The sequence below is a fragment of the Oxyura jamaicensis genome, chromosome 8, assembly GCF_011077185.1.
Source record: "Oxyura jamaicensis isolate SHBP4307 breed ruddy duck chromosome 8, BPBGC_Ojam_1.0, whole genome shotgun sequence".
NCBI lineage: Eukaryota > Metazoa > Chordata > Aves > Anseriformes > Anatidae > Oxyura > Oxyura jamaicensis.
This window is the reverse complement of record NC_048900.1, coordinates 2,953,184-2,975,209: the sequence shown is the minus strand read 5'-3', so window position 1 is coordinate 2,975,209 and position 22,026 is coordinate 2,953,184. Positions and strand designations below refer to the sequence as shown.

Genomic DNA, 22,026 nt, shown 5'->3' with positions numbered 1-22,026 from the left:
ATCAGCTGGCAATAACTTTGGCTTACCTTCATACCTCTTACGTTTCTTGAGTACCAAATCCTTGTCACAAACACAAATATTTAGTATTTAGGTCTTTATTTTATTTTATTTTATTGGTCAACAATCAATATTCCTGTCTGGTCAATACCAAATTGACAAGGCAGTTAATGTGATTCATGCTAAAGTAATTGTTTCATCACGACAGTATGAAACAAACTGCAAATTCAGGGTATGAATCAAGGGTGAAATTCATGCGTCTTTGAGTTTGTCGTCTGTTGATGGAACAGGATGCCATACAGGAGGAGAAATGGACAGCATGGGGTAACTTTACAGTTCTCCTTGATGCTGCAATTTACACCCCTCTCTGCTCACTTCCTCACTGCTGCTCTTAACAGGACATGCTTTATTGGTCAGATACACATATATATGTGTATATACCTCTCCTGTCATTGCCTCCCTGCTTGCCAACCTACAGAAACCTAATGTATAATCTTGCTATCAAGTTTTCACTCTGCTGTCCTGCAGCTTGTCTTTGCCAATGCTGCCCTTTCTAATGAACGAATTCTGCAACAGAGAAAACCTTTCTTTTAGCCACTCATTGGCAGAGGAATTAACTCTAAGAGAGGAGCAAAGTTAAGCCACCCTTTCAAGCTCAGATTTAGTAAATAACAAAGTAAAATAATTCATCATGTCCCTCTCTATCATCACGTTCCAGATTGTATCCCTTTTTCAAGAGGTAGATAAAGATATACCAGAAAAACAATGTCAAATCCACTGACAGTTTCTGACAAGTTTTTACTGTCGTGCTGAACACAGTATCAGCTGAGCTGAATACTTTTGATACAGTGAAGACAGGCAGGGGAAACTGTACGCAGAAACCATTAAAAGGAAGCCAGCTCAAGGTGGGCAGAGGAGGAAAAACAAATTATTCTTTTAGAGAGACTGACAATAGACTGGGAGAGGAAAGGCAAAACAGAGAGTGCAGATGCTGCACTGCTGAGTGTGGAGCTGCTCTGCTGCTCCATTTGACAGTTTCTTCTCGCATTTTCTGGCAGAAAAAGATATATGCCAGTGTCAGCCCTGCACTGTTCTGAAAGGCTGTTTCAGAGAAGGAAATCTGCATGGTAAAAACTGAATGTACACAGAAGACTCTTCTTTGTGAGTAACATTTGAAACCCACCAACAAATCTGACAGCTCTTCTAAGAAAAGAATTGAAGTTGCATCCTCCTGCATTAATATTGGCCTCTGTTCCAATCCCATTTCTTCTTTTGGACAGGCAACAGTAGAGAATTCCTTCTCCTACCATTATCTGCAATGACAAAGGAGCTGTTAAGTTAAATGTAGCAATTACTCAGAAGATACTGATAGAATGTAAAGGGTTGAAATATATCTATCACACAAGCAATGTCTTACACTGACATGTATGTCCCTTGAAAAGCTGTGTACCAATGTGTAAACATTCAGTAACAACTTAGGCTGAGTGAAGGCAGGCAAGGAGGTGGCATTGAAATTAAATGCAAGTGTCCTAAAGTATTGGAAGGAGATTTTTTTTTTTCTAATACATGTGTATACAGTGCTCAGTGGGACAGGAGCCTTGATCCACAGGTGAAATAAGATACACTACAATAAAAATGTAGTAATTGGAAATTCTCGCCTTTCAAACGATCCAGAGCCACAGCAATATCTTAGTGCTCCTGAGGTGGGTTTAGCCCTCAGTCTTGGCCTCATGCCTAGCAGTTGCTAGCAGCTTCTAATTATGTGGCAGCCTGCTCTTCCATAATTGTTTAATTTGGCATGGATTTTAATCAGATCCACAGCAGTAGAAAAAGTTCTGTCCTTATGGTCCTCTGAACGCACTAAGCAAAAGACATCATGACTTAAGCCCTAGACAGCAAGTTAGAACAAAAATAAGGAGAATAATATAAATAAAAACAAGGCGTTACTTGCTGGAAAATTCAGATTTATACCTTCACAGTCTCAGGTTTTATTGTTTTTCCTGTTAAGTCATGCAATAACATGGAAATCTGTACAGGGCCTGTTAGAATTCAGAAAAGTCTGTGTTGAAATACTGAAATGAATGGGGCAGTTCTCACCTCTGAGAGGAGATTCACCTTGTCTGTCAGCAGAGGAAAAGTAACATGCACAAAGCTCACTGCGCAATGAGATGCTAAAGCATCTGAATTAAGAAGAAAGTGTCATAATTATCAGTGACGTTTGTGCACACTAAGATCTTTCACTTTGGTAGAAGGGAGGTACAATGGATAAGCTTAGTCTAATGGTTTTTAGCCAAAGATTTAATATTAATTGGTTTCATTTCTTCTTTGCCAGAAAATTGAAATAGTTAAAGTTATCTCACTACATGGAAATGTCAGCGATAAGAGATATTTAAGGGATTTTTATTGGATGAGAACCATGGTCACTATTATCTGTCTCTACTTGTTCATTTTACAGCTGGAACTTTTCCAGGAGAAATCAATAGTTTTTTAAACTTGAAAAACAGGAGCTTAAGTAGTTTTTCACTAAGCTCTACAGAATGTCTGGTTCAGGGAAAAACATCAGAGAGATGTAACACCTCCTGCTATAGAGGAGAAAATGGGGAAATAGCAAGGCCTACGACAAGGAAAATTCAGAGGCTGGTATTTTCAAGGAAACAAACTACTACAGTAGAGGAGGCAGTAGGACTGATACTGCCAACAGTGAATTTCTCTCCTTGCTAATTGATTTCCCGAATCAATGTAATCTAATTCCCTGGTGATCTCTTTTAGAAAGCACTTTGTTACTTTGAAGTACCTTCTATGTCAGTAGTTCTATGGGTCTGGACCTATAATTATATGATTAAATAACTAGTTCTGTAATTTCTGAATGAATAAGTAGAGAGAAAATATATCACAGGATCAGAATCAGAGCTCACTGAAGAAAATGGAAGTCATCTTCCAAGTCAGGTATATCTATATTCTGCACATAAAATATCCATGCTGTTAATTTCATACAACTCCACTTGCTCTATACTGAAATCTCCTGTGCTTCCTGTATAGAAAATTCCACATGTGCCACAAGCCATAAGACATGCCAATAAGACGTAATTTTCTGTAGTACTTCAAGGCTACAGAGCAGGCCTGGTTAAAAGCAGTTTCTGCTCATTGCTAATGAACAAAAACCAACCAACAAAAAAACCCTCCAACAATAAGCACAAATAAATAAATAAAGCCCCAAACACACAAAATGCTTCAGTAATAATGTCTTGGGAAAATAAATTTAAAATGCTAGATTTGCTGTAAAAATAACTACTGTAAAGTGAACAGATTTAAAATACACTACGGGTCTGGGAAAAAAATGAGTACACAAAAAATTAAAAATAATGCAGAAAGAAGCTAAGTCCTACTCCAGTACTTATATGATGCTTTAAGGAGGGATTGAGGTTGGAATTTGCTCATCTGCCCCTTTTCTTTCTTATTTACATTCTTTGGTAATATTTAGAGATGTGGCCTAGTTGCACCTGTTTTTGACTGAGCTTTCATGATCTTCTGTCTCATACTTCCCTAAGTACCTGGACTTCAGGCTGGGGCTAGCATAAGCTATGTTACTGGACATTCTTCATCTCTCACATAGCTTCATGCTTTCTTTTCTATATTTTACAGGTTTATAAAGTGTGTTATTCACTGAATTATTAATGAAAACTAAATCATATACTGCTAAACTCTGCAAGATGACAATGGTACAAGTGTAATCTTTTTGCATGGAAAATAAAAGAATTGATTTTTAAAAATGTTTTTCTAGTACAGAAGTGCTACTGAACAGCTGATGCAATACACCATCTTCACAGCCTTTATTAAAGGACTTTGTGGATTTTACACTATCTGGGCCCATTCCCAGCGTAATACAAGAAACGTATTTATGCTCACACATCCATGTGAAGTATACCTTCCTAAGGCTTGCAGCTTTTAAGCAGTGGAACTTACAATCTTTGCGATTTACCTTCCTTACCAATGTAATGTTTGATAGGCTTGTTAAACGTCTGAGTTTCTCCCATGGCGTGGTTCTGGTTAGTTGTGTCTGTAATGCAGGTAGGAGAATGATTCAAGGAAGAATAACATTTCCTATTGCAATGCTGAAATAATCTAACTGTACTGAATCAAAGACCTTAGTAAGCACTCTGTAATGAAATGGGCAACTTTCATCTTTGCTGAAGGCATCTGGCATTTTCCAGGCTTGACATAAACTCTCTCTGAAAAAAAAAAAAAATGGCTTTTACCCCTTCTTCAGCCTACTGTGCCCGAAGTGAACCTATGTAGATTCCTTCTACAGCTGTTTCATGAAAGTCCACTTTCTTGTTATCAGAAACACTGTTTAAACGCAGAAAACCTAGCCAAACTACAATATCAACAAGTTTTATCTTTTGCATCTTTTATTTATGTATTTATTTTTTTCTGCAATTGGCTGCACAAAGAACACCGAGACAGCTCCTACTTGCTAAATAAGTATTTTTAGCCTGATGGTTGTGCAAAATCCTTCAAAAATGGTTTCTAAAGCAACCAAAATCACACACAGTTGAGCTCAGTTTAAAACAAACAAACAAAACAAAACAAAACAAAACAAAAATCCTGACAAGCAAAGGAACAGCACTTGATGATTTTTATGGTGGCATCGTGTTTGATAGATTTTGTGACTGTAAAATGGCTAGTATTATAAAAGGAACACACTGACTGCATTTAAGGGAATTCAGTGGAACATTTGCAGCTGGTGCTGCAGAGGTGCCTAACCAAGGCACCCGGTCATTGCTGTCAGAGGAGAGAGGAGACCTTTCAGAAGGTTGACTTAGCTGGAATTGGTTTCGATTTACCTGAAAGGACTAGTGTGAGAATGTCTCCCATCTGAGGTGCCAAAAATCAGACACAGAGAATCTTCTCTGGTCTTTAGATTTCTTTTTAATTTGATACAGCGATTCCAGCAGGGACAATACTTACCTGCATCAGACAATTTATCTGACTTGCTGCACAAGTGACCAAACTGCTCATATTCTGACAAGAAGTTTCTGTTCTGCTGAAATCATCTTCTCCCTTTGGATGGGCCACTAAACCAGTCTGCCTGCTCTTAATGACTAACTCGCAACTTAGAGGAGTCCTGGTGCTGTTTGGGAAAGTGTAAGTGATTTCACTGACAAGGCTGATACACCTTCTTACTGAACAAAGCTAGTTCTAACAAAAGCGGCATGTTCAGTGCTGTAAATTAAAGGCTTCCATTTTCAACAGAATCTTGAATTTTTGGTTTATCTCAGAGTATGAAGGCAACCCATCTGTAAAAGGTTAATATATTTGTATAGCATAACAGAACGATTCAAACTATTCTCAGCCGACTGCTGATGCTGTTTCTTAACGTTAGTACCCCCAGTCAGTATAAAGTGAGTAGATGAAGTGCTACAGGGAATGTTTTAAGGAGTGTGTGTCTCCTGCTATGGAAGAATACAATTGAATTTAAATCCTAAGGTAACTCGTCTGGAAGACACTCCGCTGCCACACTGGAGCCAAAGGAGCTATTTTCATTATGTCACCTGAAACTGTTCAAAATCTTTAATATGTGACAGTGGCACCTCAAACTTACCGTAATTGATGGTCCAGCAAAAACCAGACTAAGCAACATCAGAAAGGGAACAGCTTCTTGTGTAGGTTCAATGTATGGCATACTCAGACTCTTGTCATAGCAATTAAATCCCGAGTGAACTGGCTTGAAGACATCAGTAAGTTCAAGAAAATAAAGGCTAACAACAGAAGATGCCAATATTGGCAACTAGAAAAGAAGAAAACAACAAATTGCTGTTCAGAAATTGAATAGTAATACTTCTGCAAAGACAACATTGTCTGTTAATAAATCTCTGTGATGTCTGATTTTTACATCTCACTGTTCCTTGTTATATCTGTTTTACCATCTTTAAATAACTAATTCTCTAGAGATACCATAGGATTCAGTTGATACCAAGTGACTGTTGTCTACCAAGCTAGTCAAAATACTCATTCCAACCTTCTGCCTATATAATTTAGCCCTTTCATGCATGAATCATTACTGGACAGATTTATTTTTTAGTTTTTATTTTTTTAAGTAAGTACACAATTTCAGCATCCCGTGTGGGGCCTCACCTTTCTGCTGCTCATCCTCACCCTTTCTGGTCCTTTATCAGCCATGTATATAACAGTATTTATAACCAAACCAATTTTTATTAAGTTTCAAAGTAACAGTTAATGAAAAACACTATCCAGTGCTTCCCTAGAATCTCCATATATAGTAACAGTGTTTTGCCTTAGCACATTCATTTTATAATTCTATCAAAAAGCAATTAACTTTGGCAAGATTCAGTCTGTGTAGAACCATGATGACTGTGGTTCATGGTTCTTTTATCCTCTAGCTATTTAATGATTTTAGCCATCACAATTACTTTTAGTAATTTATTAAGAGCAAAGTTAGCTCCACTGGGGATAAATTCACCTCAGCGTACCACCATCTCCTGAAAGCACAGATTCAAGCAGTAAATCGCTGTGGAAGGAAGTCTTTCAGGACAAGTAATAGCAAAAATGCGTTTTGAAGCTAATGGTTGATGGGTAGGCAGGGCAGCCCTTCCCCAGGGAGGGCAGTCGGGCATTCAGAGGTGACCACCAACATGTGATAGTTCTTTGCATCTTCTTAGTGAATGCCTAGTAAATGCTCAGAAAAGTTTTCTGGTTGTTATTTCCCAGAGTCGTCACTTGCCGAGGCAATATTGCAACCACTGCCTGCTCCTCCACTGTGATGCAATGGCTCCCTCCCTGTGTCTCTGCTGCCTATCTGCTTCCTTTTCTCCTTTACTTATATATATATATATATATATATTTAAGATGGCTATCACATTAACTTCTCCTCACTATTAACTGCAGCTGAAAAGCAAAAACTTGAAATGACTAAATATATTTGCTTTGATAGATAGAATCATAAAAATGAGATAAAGTTGTGTCATACCTCTTGAGAAACAAAATATTCCCCTTTTCCATCAGGCACCTCGCGTTATAAGGAATAGGAACTGCCCTGACATAATTTCAGGCATGCTGAGATTATATTATACTTTCAATTTTCAGTATACATTTACAAAAATAAATAAATAAATAAATAAATAAATACAATCAGTATCATTTCTCCCATTCTATTATAAAATAAAAATCAGAGGTAAAATTGGATAAATATTTACACTGGAAAAATTATGAAAAAAAATATAAGAAATATAAACTATATGTGGCAGAAGACAATGGTTTCTTGCGTTAACTAGTCATTTTCAGGTTTTTAAACACTGAGCTTTCTAAATGTAGACTTTTTGTTCATACAATATAATTTTGTGTGCTTAGGGAAGAAGGATACTATCTAAATTTTACTGAAACATACTTCTTAATACAACTTAGGTTTTGCATGAAAAGAACACCTTTTGCTATTTTCAAAAGTGTTCTTCTAAACTAAATATACTGAAGCTAGAGATCCTGGTTATCTGTGTTCAAGTTGATTCCTTTGTAATCTCATCTAGTAGAGAAGATGCGATGATGTAGAAAGGGAATGGGTATTGGCACCTTAAATGAAGCTAAGTACTGTGAGCATTACAAAAATAAGACCAGGCATCTAGCAGGTTTGTTTCAATAACTAGTTTATCTGTGTATGGGTATAGCTGGACTCCATGATCCCTGTGGGTCCCTTTCAACTTGGGATATTCTGGGACTCTATGCCATGTGCACTCACATATTACACATATATGTTACGTATGGCATATAATAGAAACACATAATATGTAATAAATTGCAATATGTATCAAATATAAATACACAATATATAAAATGACTATTATATAATATGTATTTATACTATGTTGGAATCATTATTTAAAACGTAACTTGAGACGTGCTTCCTACTCGTTACAGGAAGAAATCCAATTCTTCAGGTGGATACATTATTTAATTATACTTCTCACATCCTGCTGGACACAGTCCCTATTAACTATACTACAGGCATGCACAATTAGTCATGATAATGACTGTTTCCAGTCATTATACAGATGTGTAGCGATATAAGAGGACTTCCTTAAGTCTTCACACTAAGGATTTATTTTATATTATTTTATATTTTATATATTTTATTTTATTTTATTTTGCTCTTCTTCCCACACTGCACAGAGACTGTAGAGCTGTTTGGGATAAGGAGCCTCCTGTCCAGAAGGCTTCTGCAGGGTGTGCTACCCTGGTGTGCAGGGAGCTTGAGCAGTCTCTTCCACTCTTGCTTGGACACTGAGACTGCACAGCATTTGAGCTCATGCATATTGCAACTTCACTTCGGCACGGCATTTAAACGTTGAGGCACTGGCAATATCTTATTAACTATTTGAAAGCCATACCTAGATGACTTAGCAAGGGGCCAGGTCCTGTGAGACAAAGTATCTTATAAAAAGACATAAACCTATTCCAGTGAGCTAAATGATCAAGATAGGCACAGGGTCTATTACCCTTCTGATGCCTCTTCATCTAGGTTTCCCCAAAGGTTAACTTCCTAGGATGGGAACACAGGGCAGGAAAACCCATGGAACATCTTGCATTCAGAGTTTCATCTTCATTGTATATTTTTCCATTTCTCTAACACTGAGAACAGGAAAGCCTCCCCTGAACAGCTGGCCCCTACCATAAGTCCATCTCTACTCTGGTTATGGTACTCTTAGGCAAGCAACTGCTTTAAATGGCAATATCGAACAATCACAAGTAGGTGATATATGAAGTGACTTTTTATTGTAAACCACTAAAAAAAGATGTGGACAACTTTCATTTTTTAAAAAAAGCTACTGTATGTTAGCTGTAATTTAAGTGTTAATTACAAACATCAAAGAATCATGAAAATTATATTTCATTATCTTACAGTTCCACTACAGGACTCTCATATTATTTCTGACTGTAATTACCCATTGTGCTAAATGAAAAGAAATAATTCTAAAGGACTGTGAATCCCTAACATAACTGCTTACAATACTAATGAATAGGTTTATAGTCAATTTGCTATATACAGTATGTCTGATCCCACAGGACATTTTTCTTCCTATCTTTTTTAAAATACAAATATAAAATGCATCTTCAAAAGGGCCAAAGAAAAGCAAACGTTTCTAAAATCTACTAAACAGTATAAGTGGATATTTAATATATGAATATTTATGGAGTGTTCTGCTTAAGGCAGCAGTAGTTCTGTAATTACAGACTTCAGTTCCCAACACCTTGAAAATGTCAAATATAATTAGACAGTATAATGTGTATTGTTTTAATTACAAAATGGAATAGGAATTTTCCTATTCCTAAGTAGAATAATAAACTCCCCAACCTCAGCTCACATATCATCACTAGTAAGTCTTTATACTCTTACTTTCTTGGTTGGCTAATGGAGAACGATCCTTGTTTACCTTGCAACTTACACCTATAAATGTAGAGTTTGACCTAAGTGGTCAAACTCCCTTTGGCCTGGAGTATTAGAATCGGGACCATAATCAGCATAGTTGCTGAAAAGGTTCAATTGAATTGTTTTTTTTTTTAAAGAAATGATTATTATTATTTTATTATTTTTACTGCTAAGAGTCTTTATTAAGACCTAAGACTTTGTTATTAATATTAATAAATGTTACTAATATTACAAAGACTGCTGTATTGAGGTAGGAATTGTGCTTTTAAGTGCTTGCTCTGGAGTGAAAATGTAGGACCTTTAACTCTCTGCAGAGCCCCACATTTCTAATTCCTTCCCCTTGGAGAATTCCCAAATAATCAAAGCCTTGCTAAAACCAGATTCCCTCTGCAAGTCTTACAGGCAAGCCAGTAGCAATCAGGTATTGATGGTTTCCTAAATGACACCATGGAAACAGTGAGGCTTAAACCAGAGAAAGGCAACAAATAAGCACTGCCCCCATCCCCCACCTCCAGTTCTTTTGTACTTTGAAAGAATATGCAACTGGATACATGCATAATTAAATCTCTATGAAAATTAGTAGCTTCTACACATTCCCTTTCTCTAAAGCTGTACACTGGTAGTTACATACCTAAATCTTACATTTGCCATCACTTAACTAGGCAAAGAGTCCATATGTATCTTCAAGAGCATATCTTCAAACCCATGGGCTTAGTGAGAGCTTAGCCATCGAGTATCACATACTCAAATGTCTAAACCTGTTTGGTAGGATGTAGTTAGTGACCTCTCTTTGCTTTGCTAAAATGCACTACGGGTGTTAGCTCTTTTCATGAACTCAAACCCAGATCCTCTCTCACTGTATTGGACTGTGTTGGTGGCTGCCAGGAGACACTCTCTGAACACTGGTCACAGAAGGGATTAGCCTGGGCTATATTTCGGTGAGGTTAACTGGGGAAAAAATGAAATGCTTCTTGTGCAGTCAGAGCAAAATATTGAAGCTGCTGCTCACTGTGATGAGCAGAATGACTTGCGTGATTTTCCTTGAGACTGGATGCAAATACAAAGGCTGTGGCATTGCCTTGTTTTACCTGCCTGTATATGATAGCCAGAAAAGAGAGAGGTATACACATAGCTTTCAGAGGAAGCCAAGCCACAATTAACCAGATAAAGATTAAAGACAGTATGACTAGCCCACCTGTCAAGAAGGATTAAGTAATACTTGATAGGATACTTGAATCTTTTACATTTGGAAATAATGTGGGCTTGGGTGGCCAAATAATTGTTAGATCCCTAGGTTGTTCTGCGGCTCTTGCACAGCAGACAAGGAATTCCTCAGCACCAGAGCTGCCTCTTGGTATTTCTCTTGCCTTCTGGTAATTAGGAAATCTTTTTAAGCAATCAAGTAAGCACACAGGATTGCCTCAGAGAGATAGCTAATGAATGCCATCAGTTTCTCCTCATAAAATCAGCAACAGCCAAGTGCTTGGGAAAAGGATGGTCAATTTAAAAATGATGTTGCGTTTGCACTGCAAGACTGGCATGGTGGGAGATTCTATTAAAATGTATTACAAATGTCAGTCCTTGTGCCAAAGAATTCATGGTCTAAATGACAAGGCACAACAGATGGATGAGACAAAAAAGAGGGCTGTGGTGGGTTGGGGGAGACAAGGTATTTCTATTCTTAGCCAACTGCTAACAGTGACTGCAGCTTTCAACCTCCATGGCTGTTGTCCTGTCGTACTTTGCTGTGAGCTTTGCAAGACAGGAGGAGAAACTGGAAGGACAGGGCTCTTCTATCCTGACAGGAATGAATACTGAGGTCATGACTATGAAGTCTGAATACCTTCCAGAAAAAGGTCAAGCAGAGAAAATGTTATCAGCCCCAGTAGTGCCATTTTCTCTTGTCTTTTTGGAACCCATGAGCTCTTTTGCAGGGTCCTCACCATGGTTCCTGCTCAGCTGCATCAGTGCTGTAGCTTCACCCTCAGTGAGACTGCAGTGCTGAGCTGGGATTAAGACCAAGCGCAGGTTTAGTGACATTGCAAACTGGGCTATCATGAGGACTTCCGAGAGATAGTACAGAACACAGGATGGATGTAGAGCAGGGAATCCGGGTTTGTAGATTTCATATGTTCTAAAATAATTCTTAAACCCTTGTGCTTGCAAGAGAAGGCATTCAGGCCTTTTCAGAAGCCTAAAATTTGCATCTGTATAGTCTGCCTGTGGGTTTCTGGATGGTTTTGCTTTTCTCTCTAAACTCCAGTTTCTGCTGCTTCTCGTACCTCTGTTTGGCCCAAAGCTGTAAGGAACTGGCCTTTTCTCTGAAGGATTTTTACCTAACCATTGTCTAAGTTTAGTGAAAACTAATTGCAGAGACATGATGTGGCCTTTCTTCTCCCAGATTAACTCTATTGGATTTAATTTTGACTCACAGTTTAGAATCCCAGGTGCCATTGAAATCTATTATCATTACCATTGTGGAAAATTAAGTTATCCCTATTTCCAACATTGATTTTAGAGTTTAATTGAATTGTTCTGTGACTGCCAATTAGAGTGTTGCTTTAGAAATACAACAGATATCTATGTATAGTTCCTCAAACCTCTCGATCTTCTGCCAAATCTTAATGGAAAACCTCTCAGTACATGTAAGACCAAAAATAGAGATGATACACGAGTGATAAAATTTCTATTTTTTTCAGAAATGTCAAAGTCACACTTTGACTTTAGGTAATCCTAAAAGTGCTTCCTTCTCTCTCTGGTTTGTTTGTTTGTTTGTTTGTTTTGTTGTTGGTTTTGGATAAATTTTAAAACAGCAATTATTTAGAGAGAAATAGAAAAAAGCAGCAATTGTTTAACAAAAATATTATCAAGCAGGAATAATCTAAAAATAATTTTGAAATATTTCAACTTAAGTATATGCGCTTAAATATAAAGCAAACCCTTAGACAGAAATTTTACATCACATTAAAAATACCAGGAACACATTTACTGTCACTGTGACTTCAAAAATAAGTGATGATTCATTACATTAATTACGATTACAGTTAATTATGATTATTAATTAATTCAATGATTAGTTATAATCAATAAGTAACTACAAACAATGAGATTAGGATATTGCACGCCCTGTTGATTATGATTCTTTTCTACTGGCTGCTGTAAATTTATGGCAAAACAAGAACAGCAACATTTCAAAAAATTGGCTGTTTTCAGGTCAAACTTTTACTAAATTTCAGCCATAAGTTTCCTGAAAAACAAACAAACAAACAAACAAACACCCCACATCTCTAGCAGACAAAGCTGTCAATCCCTGCAAACTATTACGATTTATTCTACTCTCCAAAATACAATGTTTCTATAAAAAAAACAAAAATTACTGTGTGTGCCAAGCCTTCTTCAGTGGCTTACTTCCATGCTCTTTTGCGATGTATGAACTCTCTCCCCACAAACTGAACTTTTAAGTGAAAGGATCATCAGGAAAGATTACAATGCTTGTAACGGTTCAGCTCCTGTGTAGGTAAGGTTACACAATTCACCGCTCATTTTTATGTTTGGCTGCAGAGTAACAGATTCTTAACAATTACAGAAGAAAATCACAGAAAGGGGTCCAAGTATTTCTATTGTTGGAAGAGGTGATTGTTTGGAAAAATGATTCTCCTTTGATTTCTAGTATGTTCGGGCCTCCTTTTACTAGTGAAGTACTAGATCAGGAGGATGATGTAGGACTGAGAAAGGAACAGGACCTTCTTCCACTATGAACGACTCAAGCTACACTGCCCAAGCAAGTAGCTGAACACAAAGGGAGATCTAACATAGGGCAGTGGCAATTTTCCCCCCTCAGTGTTGACAGCTTGGTCAATGAATATTAGTTGCTTTGGATGAACAGCAGCCTCCTCAAGCCTCAGACTGGCTGTTAATATTTTGGGGATGCTGGTCTCTAATGCAATGTGATAACCAAATCCTCTGAGAGTCAGCCACATCGCAAGGGTAGCTCAATAAGCAGACTGTTAAGGGTATTTCTCCACCTTCCCCTCTGCTAACACATGGTTGACTCTTTTGAGAGAAAAAGCAGTTTATGTGGTAAGCATTATGCTACTTCCACAGTATGGCGATCATTTCATCTTCTACAGTTTGTGTGTGCGTGTGTGTGTTTCCCCTAAGGCTAATTCAAGTGTAACCAAAAACCTACCTAGAGAGAAATGTGACTACATTGCTCCTCCGAGAAACAGCAGGGTAGTTTAACTCTTGCACTAGATACAAACATCCTGTTCTTAGGAAGGAAGATTTAGTTTTATAGCCCATTCTCCCTATGCGCTTACTCTAATCACTGCATTCAGCCAGCATCTTCTGTCTCATACCGTCATGACTTGGAGGTGACCAAGTGCATAATTTAAATGTGGTGGGTTATGCATGGCTGAATAACTGAAAAAAAAAACAAAAAAAACCTCCAGATGTGACTGAGAAGTGGCACAAGGCTACCTAGTGATGTGTACAAACATTTGACATTTCCAACCTAGCTCTGTCAGTAGATATTAGAAACAAATGGAAGTAAAGTGTCTGGTGCTGAGACCCAGTGAGCATTCTTTCCATGCATTTATTTCAATGGAAGCTGATGACCTGCATCCCATAGTGATAACACTTCTTACTGCGCCTCCTGCTCAGAGCACTGTTACAAGAATTCCACTGCTCGTACCACTGTATATAAGAATACATAGCCTCCTTTAGGAACCAAGAAAAGTTAAGCGTTCGCGCAGATTGACAACACCACGTCCTTTTGCATTCCCACATCTGGGACACAGGACAACGTATTAGTGCCGCTAGAGTCAAAGGCAGAATTCATAGTGCTTTCTACAAAATGAGGATTTAGTCCAGGAACTTTTCAAGTGCGTGAGCACAGGTGGAATCTTTTTGCTTCACTAAGAATAAATGTATCTGTCCTGCATCTAAAATATGACCATTATCTTAGGAACAGAAATTAGATTACCCTGGATATTTTCCAAATTCATATTAAAATATGAGGCATTCTCTGGGCAGCACTGGAACAGGCTGCCCAGGGAAGCGGAGGAGTCCCCATTCCTGGAGGTGTTCATGTGTGGATGTGGCACTAAGGCACCTGGATTGGTGATGGGACTCAGGAGGTCAGGTTGATGGCTGGACTTGATGATCTTGAAGGTCTTTGACAACCTAAGTGATTCTGTGATTTCTTTTGCAAGTGAATATACTTGTATATTCTGAATATGCTGAAAATAAACTGTCAGTTGACAAAGAGCCGATCTTCTTCCAGGAATACTCATTTCCAATATCTTCCAGAGGCACGTAGGCTTCTCACCGTGAAAAAAAAAATTACACTTGCCTAGAGAGACTTAATTTTCATGCCAAGGTTTGGCCTTCCCAGCTATGAAAAAGAAGTTCAGATTACCTATACAGTCTACAGAACCCTAAAATATCACACCCATAATTAGGAATAAGACAGGCCAAGCAGCCTGGCAGTGCTCATTTTCATATGTCTCAGGTGAGCAAGATGCACAAGGCAATCTAAAGCTATTCAGCTCTCAAGAGCATGTGCTGATCAGAGGCTCTGCTACGCAGGAGTCTTACCAGCATTTTAAAATAACCTCTGAAACATAGAGTACATCATCAAGTTTTTATTTTATGAATCATGAAAACTGAAAACATGCTTCTTTGTTAGCCTTTGATTTTTTTGGAAGATGACCCACCCACATTTTTCTGAAGCTCCATTTCTTACAGAATTTTAGTTCCTTTTCCTTTCTATGTCTTCTGAAGCTCTAGCCTGATTCTTCTTTTTTTTACTTCCTGCGTAAACAAAGAATGTCTCCAGAGATAACATTGATTTGAGAAGTGCATATTGGTTTTATGTTGTGACTCTGCTGTGTTAAAATCTGTTGGTTTCAATTATTCTTAAATTAGACTGAAATCAAAATCAGGCCCACGGTATTTATTCTGAAGTTAGCTGACAGTTGTCCTGTGTAATTGCATTTTATCTGATCATGAAAGTTGCTGCCATCACATGCTTTCATGTACAGGAGTTATTTCCATTCATAATGTCTTCGTAAGGATCTTAACCGCTGAAACACCTGTGTGTCACAGCTCTGTTTGTTTGCTGCTCTTTCTAAAGATCAGGTCCTTCTGGAGCAGAGATTTTATTTTATTTTTTACTCATTCTTTATTCTCTTATGCCTGAAGTATATCAGTTATTACAGATTTTTCCCTCTTTAACTGCGTTCTATTTTCCATTTGTATAACACAAACGCTTCCCTTTCCTACTGCTTTGGAATTTCCATTTCCTCTTTGTCCCAACGTCCTTTGTTCCCATGTCTTTCCTTTTGTCTAGTATTTGAGAAAAAAACAACCCTTTTTTATAATGTATTTTCTAAACAATTTACTTTTTCTTTACCCTAGACCTCCTAGGTCCTGATGCTAAGTGGAAGACAGCAAACTCTGATTTTCGTGTTTGAAGGTGCAAACTTGATTTCCTGTTTATTCACTGCAATTCAGTGTGGGGAGGGACTTTCTGGTATGAACGGGACAGGCAAAATGGGAGTGTGTGGCAGAAGGGAAAAAAGACATCCAGAAAAGAATTGATAGTGTCTAGAGGAAGGTAAAAAGCTTGTTTCCCCATTGCCATTCATGGAATTACAAGGAAAGCATTAATTAAATTGGTAATTTACTTTTTTTTTCTTTTTTTTTTTTTTTTTTCTGGATCGTAGGAGAAACCTACCTTCTGCTTACACAGGAGATCTCTATTTCATAGTAACGCCAGTCATCCACACTGGGCAACCCTTCTGTCCAACACACTTGGGAATTTCCACTGCCCATTAATTTCTCTTTGACTGGATCCCTTTGTATGAAGTATAACTCAATCTTTGGTTCTCCTCGAGCCAATCACTACAGAAGAACGTAAGCCAGCCTGTTTTTTTTCTGATGCTGTTGAAGTGCTGGTACCTGCCTGTGCTACAGGGCTCTGGGAAGGCAGTGTTGTTAGTCTGTTAGAATTAGTGGGTAAATGCTGGTGGTAGTACACAGGAAACAAAAGTTAAATACCACCGGAATTGCTGCCACCCTTTCTTCAAGCAAGTGATTTGTGTACTTGCCCAAAATATGCAAAATGGATTCAAATCTTCCTGCTGCGTGATGGGAGGGGAATGGTAGCTCAGTTTCCTAATCAATGTGTCAGGTGGATTGCAGGCAGCTTTTTCCCTTGACGTTGCTTTTACTTGTATTGAATACCTAAATGTTCATTGGCTGTAAAGGCGGCACGAGTCTGCAGACCTCAGTAATTAGGACTCCTGGGGGAGAAGGGCTCACGCGGGTTCTAGACTCCACTCCTGTGAAGGAATAACATCAAAGTCCCAGAAGTTCCTTAGGAGCCCGTTCTCTGAACTGAGAATCCTAATTCCCTCTTGGAGCAGCTGGGCGCTGAAGAGGCTCTGCAGTGCTGATCTCCACCTCTTTTTAGATCTATCTGTAGACGACCCACTGAAGATTTTAAGATTTTTAAGAGTCCACATCAGAGTGGAGAACTCACCTGCTTCATGTGGAGCCTGTACAAAGAGCTCGGTCTAGTTTCTTCACTGCTTGAGGAATTGTTTCCATTATTCCTGGTAACAGCTACAGGGAGCTTCCAGGGGAAACGAGCATGGCACTAATATTATATAAGGCAACTCTTAGAGCACCAGGCACACGTCTAGTGCTGCTGCTCTGCAATTCATCCCATCTTGCTGCAGGCAAAGCCCACCAAACAGCACAGTTCTGTCGTGTTCTGCAGGATCTCTCATTGACCCTGGCATCAGAGGTACTCCCAGGCTGAGGCCCAGCCATCTCCCTTGCTGCTTGGTTTCCCAAAGCAACAAGGATGGCACGGAGAGTGGGGAAAACTGCCTTTTCTAGGGACTTTTCCAGGCTTGACCTCTCCCTCCTGTACAAAGCCAATGTGAGTTGGGTGGCACAACAAGTGCCTTCCATCAAAGGGCTTTTCTTGAGCAGGCCTGGTTGCAGCGACAGGAATGCCTGCCGCTTCCATAGGAACAGCCTCTGCAAAGCTTTCTGCTCGGTACTTCAGGTTAGCTCCCGACCGGGTCCAGGTGCTTATGGAATATGGGGAACAGACACTCCACTGTTACCTAAAATCCCTTCTGAACCCAATCCCTGCTTCCTTCCAGAAGACCTCCAAAGTCCTTCAAATGCACCTTCAGGTAATTCTTGTTCTATATTTCCCCCCAGTGTTTATATTTCAGTGTTTTTTACATTACGTACTGTGTATGTTTTCATATGTTTAGTTAGCCTATCAGTTGTAATTAATTCCTACCCCATATTTTACCACCAAGTCCTTCACGTTATTAGCGCAGTCTCTCTTGGAGGTAAGTCACACGGCACCTCACAGTGCCCCAGTCACTTCAGATGAGCCCACTCCCAGAGAAACGCCGGGCTCAACCCCTACAACATTTTCATCTCTTGAAGTTCAGCCCGTATTCACTCCTCTCTAGCAGTACACGTGTGGCTGCGTGCTCCCAGGCAGCACGGTGCCTCCAAGTGCCACCCCAGGCAGCGAGTGCCCCTGCAGCTCCACCTGCCCCCAGCTGAGCAGCCATGGCAGGTTGTGCTCTCCAAGCACAAGGCGCGCAGCCAGCCTCATTCCATTTTCATCACGAGCGTTTTTAGCTCCCTCAGAGGAAGCGGGGGGCGTACCGGGGGCGTAATCCAAGGGTCGACAAAAACATACCGCTGGCTGTCATTCTGAGATCATTCCCGTTTTCTCGAGCAATCCTGGGTTTTTATGCCAGCGACGAAACGCGAGCGGCGTTCGCCTGGCAGCCCTCCTTGCAACGCGTCTCCGTGCCCGGAGAGCAGCGGAGCAGCCGCGGCATCTCCCCCCCGCCGCGGGCCCCGGGGAAGGCGAGGCAGCGCCCGGGGAGCCCGCAGCAGGCGGCGGGGGCGCCCCGCCGGGACCGCGGCATCCCCCGGCCCCGCAGCCCCCCGGAGACCCCCGCAGCCCCCCGCAGCCCTCCGGAGCCCCCATCCCCGCAGCCGCCCGGGTCCCCGGCGCCGTCCCCGCGCGGCCGCTCACCTCCACGAAGTAGAAGCAGGGCAGGAGGGTGACGCTGTCCTTGGTCACCTTGCCCTTCGGCCGCTCCTTGGCAGACATGGTGCCGGGCTGCGGGCGGCGGCCCCGCGGCAGCGCTCCCCCGGCCGCCGGCAGCCGCGGGTCTCCTCCGCCCGATCCGCGTCCCCTGCGCCGGGCTGACGTCAGGGGGCGGCGGGGGGCGGCGGCGTTAACTCCTTCGGGACGGGGCGGCCGGGGAGGGGGAGGGTGAGATGGGATGGGATGGGTTGGGATGGGATGGGGTGGGGTGGGATGGGGTGGATAGGATGAGATGGGATGGGAAGAGAAAGGTGCCACAGAGCAAGGAAAGCCCTGGCTGCAGCCAGTAAGTGATCAGCAGCTGCGCGTATGCAGGCTGAAATACCTGCGCAGCATCCCGGCAGGTGTGGGGTGTGCAGGGTTGGTCCAAGGGGAGTCTGGGGCTTTTGCCTTGTTTCTGGGAAATCTTTCAGCTGAAACAGAGGAGTAGAATGGCCCTGGGAGCAGTCATCCTTGGATGGTCAATATTACAGCGTGGATGTGCTCTCCGTGAGCTCAGTCCGCTAACAGCAACTCACCTGGCCTCAGCACCCATCAGGGTGCAGTGGGGCCAGGTCTGAGGGCAGAACCGAGCTCATCAGCCTTGTGCATGTCCCCTCAGCAACCGGGGCCTGGGATTTCTCTAATCCGTGGAGTGTCTGGTGCAATTGCTGCTACAACCTTAAAGAGAAAGGAATTAACCTGAACAATTGTTTCCATGGTGAAATGTGTTATTTCGGGATCCTATTTGTGGATCAAAGCTTACAGCCTTTTCTCAGGCAAGCTCCTGTTGATGTCAATGGGAAGTATCCTTGATAAGGCCTGCAGGCCTTCTGTGGATGGGGTAGTGGTGTCATTCCTTTATAGCACATCAATAATGTCTGCAAAGGTTGTCTTGGACCTGTAAGCTTAGCCCTGGGTTGTGGCATTTAGCTTTACCACTCAAGGAAAGAAGCATGAATTGGGTTGTCACAGTTTATTTCCCATCTTTCCTGCTTTTGGGGAGTATGGGAAACAACTCGCTGTTCTTGTTCAGTCTCCAGATGGTCCCTGGTATTTGGGATGCTGTAGCCAGCATGCTATGGCAATGGAGATGAAGATTCCCACCTTGTCTTTTCCAGCTGTTTTCTTATTTATACACAAAGGGTTTGTCAAGTCCATGCTCTGCACTAAGCAGACAAGCATAGTCTCATAACAAGATGTTAAAAGCAAAAATGTACTTGTCAGTCTCCAGGCCTGCAGGCAGGTATGGAAGGCAAATCTGCAGCCTGACTCCAGCTCACTGAAAAAGACTTTCCAGAGCTCCAGCAGGTTACTAGTGTTGCCGTACCAACACGTGGTCTAGTCCTAACCCTGTCAGGAAGGCTTTCTGCGGCTTCTGCTCACCCGGGGGGACAGAGGCTCACTGGCACCCTGGGAACGGGGGGCAGTGCAGGGGGGCTCCAGGCAGCAGGGGTGGCCAGGAGGCTTGCTGGGAGCAGAGGAGCTGTGAGCAGAGGAGGTCTGTACTTGGCTGTCAGAGCCAAATTCCAGGAAATGATTTAGGGCTGTGGGTGGGTGTCTGCTAGTGGTTCCTACCCACCAGTGGTCTAGCCTTTAGGTGAAAAGGCCAAAAAATAACAACAACAACAAAATCCCTTTTTGTTAACCTTGCTTTTGGGTTACTCCAAGTAAAAGAGCAAAAGTTGAGGAGCTGTAGCAAGATTTTGCTACTGCCAAATTATTTCCCTTTTGTTACGGGAGTAGGGGTTAACAAGTGATAGCCATTTAGAGTTGCATTTACTGTATCAGCCTCGCTTGTTCTGAAGTCATGAGTCTGGCTTGGAAATCATGAGCACAAACCATTAAATATGACTGAAGAGTGCTTTGCTTACCTCCACTTCACACACAGATTGCTTCATTCTGGAACAGAGAAAAAGGGTTCGGGTGCTTCGTGGGCAGAATGAACTGAGAAACTCACATGGTGATTTAACTTCAGAAGCTGACAAAAAGCTGTTATTAATTATGTTATTGTTGTAGTGCCTAAAGGCCAATACAGAGTGCAACTGTGAGGCAGGTACAGTAAAACACGGGGTAGTAGCCAACCCCTATTCTACAACTTTGTACTAGAAATATGTGCGTGGTGGGAAGGATGCATGCAAGCTGTGTGAATGCTGTAAGGCAGGAAGAGCTGTGTTGATTCTGGTTTAGTTTCTCACAATTTTGTGAACGTACTGGTAGTGAGAGTTAGGAGGGGCCTTGTATATTATTTGGCTGAAGTGAAGCAATTGTAGGAAAAAATGCACATGTGTTCCTACAGAGGGTGGGGGAAGGGAAACATAGTCAGCATGGGACAAGGATAAGCCATTGTGTAAATGGCCATCTCATCTATATAGTCCCCCAACGAAAATGTGCTGGTGGTAAAAGATTCAGAAAATGCCTCCTGTCCATTTCAATCCAGATAGTCTTACAAGGAAGTGTGGTGAAGCTTGACTTATGAATATTATCTATGTGCAGGGTAGTATCTGCACGAACGCTGACAGCTCTTTTTAACCAACTTCAAGCAATCTCCGTAACAGGAAAGTGTCGTGGAAATATGTTAGCATAAAGCATAAAGCTGTTTCTGCTTTGCTTCAGCAAAACCAATTGAGTTTATGGAAAAATTTCAAGTACCAAAGAAGTCAGGGAACTAGATGATAAAACTCGTAGATCTAGAGCATAGGCTTCTTCTAACTCATCTGGAATAAGATTTTAGGAAGAGAGATTTATACTTGCTTTGACGAAAAGAAAACTTGGCTATTGGTGCATGCCCCTGGTGATTTCAGGCGGATTTTTAAAAGCTCACCTTGATGCAAAACCTTGTCCTTGCTAAAGAAGTGTTGATGGAGTTTCTTCAAGTGAAGGAAGAGACCATAGTTCCTTCCACCTCTTAGGCAGAGAGCAGCTGCCACAGTTATTAGAAACATGATTTGAAATGATTTTTCAGCTTAACCTAGCGTGTTGGCAAGGATACGGCGTACAGAAGTAGACTGCAGCTCCTTGCCTCTTTATCCAGGTGCTCTCTTCCCTCTGGAGCAAAGTCTGCCTGTATTCCCAGGCTTTGGAAAGCACTGGGCACAGGCGATGACTGTGGTTTTGCTGCTTCCATGGGAACAGAAAGCACAATACATAAACAGAGACCCGTGCTATATCACTGGATAACCCCCTTGCAAAAGCAGGATGAAACAATCTGGGGAAGGATTAGAACTGGCTGAGAGCCAGCAGGTCTGTGGCTGCACAGCCCTACAGGCCAGACAACGGCACGGGGTGCTCCGTAGCACCAAGTACGGCCAGAGGCTGTAGCAGCAACAGCAGTTGCAGTTGCTGTTGCTTGATAGCCCGAGGAAACCTGCTTTCCCCTGGCTGCCATACAATTTCCCTACACAAAGGGCATTTCTGGGGCTGTGTGCATGAACCAGGATTAACTCTTTCT

The 22,026-nt window shown here is 41.2% G+C and overlaps 2 protein-coding genes across 6 annotated transcripts in view; one reads left to right on the top strand and one right to left on the bottom strand.

Moving 5' to 3' along the window:
* Positions 1 to 18,715, bottom strand: part of PLPPR4 (phospholipid phosphatase related 4) — a 32,453-nt gene extending 13,738 nt beyond the window's left edge. Inside the window, exons 1-3 of one of the 2 annotated variants that reach the window (XM_035332947.1) lie at positions 18,522 to 18,715; positions 5,600 to 5,785; positions 1,181 to 1,310 (exon numbers count right to left, since the gene is read on the bottom strand). In XM_035332947.1, the coding sequence (XP_035188838.1) occupies positions 1,181 to 1,310; positions 5,600 to 5,785; positions 18,522 to 18,599 (394 nt within the window). In that variant the 5' untranslated portion in view covers positions 18,600 to 18,715. The remainder of the gene's footprint in view (positions 1 to 1,180; positions 1,311 to 5,599; positions 5,786 to 18,521) is intronic. The other variant, XM_035332946.1, reaches the window with a different exon arrangement.
* PLPPR5 (phospholipid phosphatase related 5) overlaps positions 1 to 22,026 on the top strand; it is a 246,336-nt gene that overhangs the window by 83,417 nt on the left and 140,893 nt on the right. The window lies entirely within an intron of this gene.